The sequence below is a fragment of the Liolophura sinensis genome, chromosome 12 (genome assembly GCF_032854445.1).
Source record: "Liolophura sinensis isolate JHLJ2023 chromosome 12, CUHK_Ljap_v2, whole genome shotgun sequence".
Taxonomy (NCBI): domain Eukaryota; kingdom Metazoa; phylum Mollusca; class Polyplacophora; order Chitonida; family Chitonidae; genus Liolophura; species Liolophura sinensis.
In genome coordinates, this window is record NC_088306.1 from 17,156,054 (window position 1) to 17,164,076 (window position 8,023).

Consider the following 8,023-nt stretch of genomic DNA (forward strand, 5'->3'; position numbering starts at 1 on the left):
CTGACAGTTTAACTAAGAATTCCCATCTGTGGTTTGACGTCTGTGGTTTGTGGGTATGCTCGCAGACTTCGGGTTCTGCCTGTTTGAATTCTGTACTTATACTTCACTTTTGCTGTGGCTTTGTGTCAGAGGTTTTGTCACGTTCCAGTGAAAGTCGATGGTTTCGTTAGGACTATGACAAGTTTCCTTCAACTGTGAAACCAACCACAATCATACATAAACTAAATATTCTAAAGTACGATGTAAAACCTCAACCAAATAAATAAATAAACAGTGAAGCAGTTAAGACCCTCGTGTCATCGCAGCCGGAACATAAAATGTAAATCTGGTGTGGCTTACAATCGTTCTACTTCTGTGTTACGCGAGAGATTCTTTCTGAATTATTTCGCTATATATATCATGTGTCTTTATTTAAATTCAGGGACCAAATTTACGTGTTGAAAAAGAAATCATTTCATTTTGAAAAACTAAATTGAATCTCCGGCACCAGATTAATGGTGCATGGGACAAATGAATAATCGTAATAGAATGTACACAGATATCACAGATCTTTCTTGATGAGAATTATATTATACTTTTAATGCATGAAGTGATTGACAACATTTCTTTATAATTTGATATGTCTACAATTGTGCCTGTCGGTGAAAGGAACTTGCGATGTAACATGTTTTGCCTGCACGGTATCCTATATTTAGTTACGCTGATATTTATTTTCAGTTGTCACGTCATTGCACACTGTACACATGATTTGTGGCTTGCATGCCGACACACAAGTAATTCACAGATAAGTTTAGTGTTAGTTAATTTATTGTTTTGTTTTATAAGAATATTTTTAAGCAACCTGTGATAATAATTGTTTTGAGTATATATAGGCATATCTCTACCGAAGTGAGCTTGAGTATTATTTATCGCTGAGTTCCGACTTTGTATCTATATTGACAAAATAGCCCAAGACGTAAAGCAGGAAAACGAACGCAAGAATATACTCTTACATGTGAAATGATTGTACTTTGCATGCATGCTGATTGTATAATGAAATAAAGATATCCCACATATTACTTGGCTTCCACCAGTATGACTCGTTCTTTGAAGTCGCTGTGTGTGTCATGTAGGAAAGAGTGAGTGAGTGAGTGCTTGGGGTTTAACGTCGTACTCAACGATTTTTCAGTCATATGACGACGAAGGAATCCTTAGGGTGTATGCAATGTGCCTCCTTGTTGCAGGACGGAATTCCACCGCTCTTTCATCTAGTGCTGCTCCACTGAGACGCCTTACCGAAGGCAAGTAAACGGCCCCGCCCATTACAACTTCCTATTTTAAGGTCTTAGGTGTGACTCGACCCAGGATTGACCTGGGATCTACTGTTCCCGAAGCGGACCATGTGGGAAAGAAGTTACTTGCCCAGGGTCGGTGGTTTACTCCACTGAATACTGATTTCTTTCAGCCGTTAACATTTATAAATGGAATATTCATTTGAGCAAGTGGCTCGTTCACTCGCAGAAGTAAAATGATTTTTCATCGGTTCAGAAAACATGAAAGAGCCTCCCAGTAGTCAATCCGGGTGATGTTACATTACAGCCATAGTGGTGGAAATCCTTCAGAAATAATTTCCAGACATTTGGAAATCAAAGACAGAGCAAATGAAGACCATTACCTGGAGTTGCAGCGATACGAACGTGACCGTAAGTTGTAAGTAAACATTGCTTACTCTTTTCAAGCCAGTTGACTATTTGGGTACCGGTAACGATTAACAACTAAACCGCTGACCCTTCGTCAGGAAAGAAAAGCCCATCTGCGAGACAGAACACATATCCATGCAGGTTGTAACAGATAAAACTCATTAACCCCATCTTCATTAATCCTGCTCCCTCCCTCATTCCTAACCGTTCATTCGTGCACTACGTCACAACGCTTTCATCGGCACGAGTTGTTGGCCACGCAATGCACCAATCAAATAAATAAATAAATATATATCTGTATATTCTTTTCTAATAAGAAAAGAATATGCAGATATATGATATATTTATTTATTTATTTGATTGGTGTTTTACGCCGTACTCAAAAATATTTCACTTATACGAAGGCGGCCAGCGTTATGGTGGGAAGACGGGGGAAACCCACGAACATCCGCAGGTTGTTGACAGACCTTCCCACTTACGGCAGATATACGATATATATATATATATATATATATATATATATATATATATATATATATATATATATAGTATATATATATATATATATATGGAGGAGGAATATATTCAGTTACTCCTTTACAATGCTTATGGTCCTAGGCCACCAGACTGTTAAAATCACGAGCTGTCGATTACACCTAAGGTAAAATATCCATCCATATTTGTCAAGCTCATCCAAAACTAAGGTTTGTTCGATTGATTGATGTTTTACGCCGTGCTCGTATATATGTCAATTATACCACCACAGTCTGATTTATGGCATGAAGAGACCGGGCAGACGAGGTGGAGGAAACTTCAATAACACCCTGAAGGAAACCGGAAACTGGATTGAGACTATGGGGGAAATCGGAAACTGGATTGAGACTATGGGGGAAATCGAAAACTGGATTGAGACTATGGGGGAAATCGGAAAATGGATTGAGACTATGGGGGAAATCGGAAAAAGGATTGAGACTATGGGGGAAATCGGAAACTGGATTGACAGTATGGGGGGAATCGGAAACCGCACTGAAACCCTGAAGGAAACCAGACTAACACCCTGGAAGAAGAAGAATCGGACTGACATCCTGAAGGAAACAAGTCTCTGACCCCAGAGGAAACCGGACCCGACACCGCGGAACAACACGATTTAGTGCATGATTAATTAAATCACGATCACAGGCTTTGAATATCAGCTAATATTTTATTACCACAATATTAAATGTGTGTGGCAACTTGGCATATAGCAGTGGCATATTTATCATTTTTTGGTGAGCGAATACATGAGCAAAAAATAGGCCTATATATATATATATATATTAAACAAAAATAACATGTGATGCATTTATCGTTTGTATACCTACTTTAAATATTTCAATAAAATAGTTTAAAAAACAATATGTATATATATATATATATATATATATATATATATATATATATATATATATATATATATATATATATATACATGAATTATTTACAAATAAATGTAAAAACACAACAAACGGCTACACAAATGTACAAAGCGTATACTTAGCCATCGGGAACAGACTATAGGTTGATTCCACAAAACTTTTGGTTTTTGGATTTCAGCAATATTTTGAAGAACAGATTTCAACGCTCATTATGTATTATGTCCAGTTAAACCTCAGACAATTTGGCCTTTTTGACGCGTTGTAATTGTAATTTCAAATTTTGAAAAGTCGCAAAAATCGCTTTGTGGAATCGGACACTGAAGAACCTATAAAAGCCATGCGTTCTTAAAAGAAAAGACAACACGTAATATAATCTTAGTTGTCTCGGAAGAGGGGACTGAAGCTGACGTACACGGCCATTGCCATTTTGTTCTGACATGCTTGGTAATTCTTACTAGGCCGTCGGATAAGCAACGTCAACGAAACTGGAGGCACGATGTCGGATGTTACTTTGAAAAACATGCGATTTTTCGGTTATGCAACATCACAAAAATAGAAAGGTTTGCGTTTTAATCTTCATGTGTGATACGTAATCTATCCATATATGTTGGTCTCGAGTTGTCTTTTCTCTTAATACTACATAACAGATATAGATGACGTCAGACTAAGCTCGCCCCTTGCGAAAACATATTTCCACTGGCCAGTCAGTTCTGGTTTACATTTAAAGTGGTAAGGTAACCAATTAACACTTACTATTAACTGAACAATTACATCAATGGTTACGTAAAACATTGTTTACGAGATGGTAATACATGCACCAAGACCATAGCATTTTCTATCGGGTAGTCTCCCCTTTCACGCATGGCAAGAATGAAAGACATTTTGTCATCCCAAATACTCTCATTTGTCAACATTTACCCACATACACCAACCTAACAGGCAACGTATACAGTAGAATGTTTATATACCATAATCAAAACTGCATTTTCTGATTTTGTCGAACTTCAGCACTTAATCTGCATAATTATATGGCTCCTGAATATAAGACACCACAATATGCAGATAATCTTACACTTGGCTTTCAGACACTGTTCTCTTCTACGAAGAATCGTTGACCATGCACGGTCCTTAGAGAAAATAGCTAAATGGAACAACTGATGATCGTATTACATAAGAAATGAAAAATTTCACCTGAGATTGAATTACTTTGATGTTTATAAAGTCACCTGAAGTAAATTAGCATAAAATGAGGATATGTGCTTTGATTTCAGTTGCAGTGTTCCAGTTTACCTTCAATTTACGGTGAAATTCTTCTGCCCAAGTTATATTATGGTGATATTTGAGGTGCGCACCTACGGTTGTCCGTTACAAGACTAACTTTACGTTCTCCTCAAAACCGCCCTCCGTGTTGCCTGCTGGGAAATACCGGCATACAACAACTTTTGTGCCATCCGGATTGGTTGCCTTGCCAACCCCAAGGTGTAGACTCTCGTTCCACACTAATTGTGTAAAACGACCTGGAAATCAACAGGAAAAGACTTGTAACTTTAGTCTTGAAATTTGCTGTGGTCTGAAATAATTCAATTTTAGCAGCTGTTTAAAGACCGGTGACAAAATTCAAACATTGAGAACAGAGTGAGTCTAAGTGTGTCACAGAAACTCCTTTGATAAAGAAATATACACTGGAATTTAAAGCCAACATGTCGTGTTCAACTCTGAGATCTGAGATACAGATTTTTTTTTCTGCGCAGTTAGATTTAAACTCACCTGTATCTTCAGTATATCCATGTTTCTCGAAATTATAATGGTCAATCTCTTCATAAAACATCAAAGTCGCTTCTTCACCTGAGAAATTTTGTATAAAAATCCATTTTATTGTCATTCCACATACATGTATAGGCTTAAGAATTGGCTAAATCATCCACATACTCAAAAGGACTTTCCAATCGGAGTTATGATCTTTATTTAAAAAAAAAACCCTGAAATTTGCTTCAGAAATGTAAGAACTCCCTCGAGAATCTTACAGCCTATATTGGGTCTAAGTGAAATTACTTTACCTGAATGCTTTAGAAGAGAAGTAAAACAAACTGTTTTCTGACAAAGTTTAGAGAGTTTTAAAAAGGGTTTTCGTGTTGATGAATATCAAGAATATATCACTTATACTACGACAACCAGCATTACGGTAGGTGGAATCCGGACTGAGCCCAGGGGAAACCAACGGTCATCCACGATTGCTTGCAAACCTTTTCACGTACCACTAGAGATGGGCAGCATGGGCTGGGTTTGAACTTACAGCGACCGCATTGACAAATGCCTAGGACATCACATATCTACTAACACTTACCTGTCAGTGTTTCAGGACCACTGGTCACATTCTCTCCAACCGCCGCTCCATCCATTGTTCTACTTTCTTCCGGGGATCGAGTCACATTTTCAGAGGAAGCTAGCTGGTCCGCATATTCCTGTGCGGCTATGCATAACTCCTTTTTGAGACTCATTTCCGGTGCGCCATGCTTGGCCCTGCATTCGTTGTGGGATTTTAATGTCGCTTGCTCAAACTCGTTGAAATCCCCGGGGTTTGCAGGTTCGGCTTTGTCCTCTGTAGGGGGTTCAACCACCGGCACCGTCAGGAGATCGGAGCCACATTCTGCTACCGGTTCTTCTGTTGGAGTCTCGTCTGATTTAGCTTCCGCTTCTGCCTCTTTGGTGGGTTCTTCGGCCTTTTCAGGCTCTGCTTCAGGTGCCGATTCTTCTGTTTGTGGTTCTGCTTCTGGTATCGCTTCCTCTGGCTTTTGCTCGGTTTCCTGCGTTGTTTCTTCTGTTTTTTGTTCCGTGTCCTGTGTCGCTTCCTCCGTTTTTTGCTCTTCTTCCGGTGTTGCTTCCTCTGTCTTTTGTTCTATTTCCGGTGTCGCTTCTTCTGTCTTTTGTTCCGTCTCTGGCTCTGCCTCAGGCTGTGCTTCCGTTTCTTTTTCGGGCTCGGCTTCTTCTTCCGTTTCTTTTTCTGGTTGGGTATTCGCTTCAGGTTCTTTCTCTTTCTCGACTTCTGGCTCTGGTTGAGATTCTTTCTCTTTCTCTACTTCCAGCTGTTGTTCAGGTTCTGGTTCTTTCTTTACTTCTGGCTCCGGCTCCGACTTCTCGGTCTGTGGTGGTGAGGCAGCAGCTGGTTCCGATGCCGCTATGACCGTCGGAGCCGGTTCTGATATTGGCTCCTCTGCAGCGGGGGTTTCCCTCACTTCAGGTTTTGTCGCGGGCTTCCCTTCCTCATTTGTCGCCGTGATAGTCTGAGTTGGCTTCAGTTGAGGTGTTGGAGTCTGTAAGAAACAGTTTCAGTTTGAGAGAAAAATGAAATAATGAAAAACCTTGCAAGTTACATACATTATGTTGGATCTGGTCATTTAATGTTGTTTATTTTACGGATAGAACCATTACACACAAAAAAAACAACAACAAAAAAAAAAAGAAAACAAAAAACAAAAGGTAAGGTGTGCTGGAACAAACGTAAAGGGAGTCGCATCAAAGGTAAGGTGAGTGGAACTAAAAGTAAGGTGAGCCAAACCAAGGCACAAAATAACCAATGAAATAACTCACTGTCTGACATTGTTCTCCAGTATATGAGATATTTGAACGTTTCTGTATCCATGTCACGTGTGTCTTATCTAATACATAATATGAGGTCACATGTTGCCTATATATATGCTTCAAATTTTTTATGACTTGTTTCTCTGCATAATATGTTTTGAACCCTGGTGGTGATTGCACGCGGTTGTCATTTAGGTCCGCGCTTTCAATGACAGTTAACCAAAGCGACCACGATACTTACCTTGGCAGAATCTGTCACATCTGTGCCTTTGCTTGATCCACAACCCATGGCGAAATTAAATAAAATCGACTTGGAATAAAATAATATATATAAAATTCTTGGAAAATCTAAGTGTACCGACAAATATATACACCTGGCTAACCTATCACTGTACTAAGAACGCGAGAGCGGTCAGGTAATTGAGCCAGGTTACAAAGTGTTCCTCTTGAGAGTTTCAAAGCAAATGTATCAGGATTTGCACTCGTTCGATATTTATACACCTACCCTGCATGTTGGGACCCATAGCCAACGCCCTGTTACATACATGTTACTGCAAAACAATGACTTGTATAGTGGTTGCCGTGGTCACGTAATTTTTGCTCGCTCAGAGCATATGCCATTAATAAAACTGATTGAGTGAAAGGATTACTGCACGGAGAGGTGCAGGCATGTATTTGTTACACCATCCTAAGCTATTTACTATTATACCGACGCCCGGTAGGGTGCCGTTTGTAGAGAGACCTTAACGACCGTTTACACGTTTGCCGGCCCCTACCCCAATCCCCATGCAGTCTCACCGGACGCTATTGGTCACTACTGGTCCAACTGCCGATAAACTTTGGGGCATAGTTTAATAGTGTCATCATTTATATCCAGTATTTTTTCTCGTCTCTTACCCAGTTAAGGACGGAGAATTTGCAGAATACACGGTTCTCAATGTTCGCAATGTTCTTGCTAACAGCTTTTGAAATCTGCAATAATGTTTCGCGGGAAAGAACAATTCGTGCAGCACCAGAATAACAATAATAAACAAAGACGATAAAAAAAACTTGCACAAGTAGCCGGAACTATCGGCCTTTACATTGCCGCTTGTTTGTTGACAACGTTCGCGATGTTCAAATATTAGAATGGTCAGAGGTAAGATTTCTCGACTAAGCCTATGCGCTAAGCAAAATTTTTGGATAGCTATATTACCATATGCATATATGTGTTCTATACTTTGCTGTCAGTACTTCAGTTTACAGTGCTGTATATATGTATGTATGAAGTACAGTATATAACCATCACCCAGTCGAAACCAGAACTGGAACGAAAAAATAAATTTGTCATAGCCATATATATCAACTGTT

At 39.4% G+C, this 8,023-nt stretch overlaps 1 protein-coding gene across 1 annotated transcript; it reads right to left on the reverse strand.

Moving 5' to 3' along the window:
• Positions 1-3,191: 3,191 nt before the first annotated feature.
• Positions 3,192-6,962, reverse strand: LOC135479745 (proteoglycan 4-like). Its single transcript, XM_064759649.1, has 4 exons — positions 6,915-6,962; positions 5,439-6,411; positions 4,862-4,939; positions 3,192-4,611 (listed from the first exon to the last, which is right to left on the reverse strand). Exons 1-4 carry the CDS (start codon positions 6,960-6,962, stop codon positions 4,460-4,462), a joined length of 1,251 nt encoding a protein of 416 aa, XP_064615719.1. The 3' UTR covers positions 3,192-4,459.
• Positions 6,963-8,023: the final 1,061 nt, after the last annotated feature.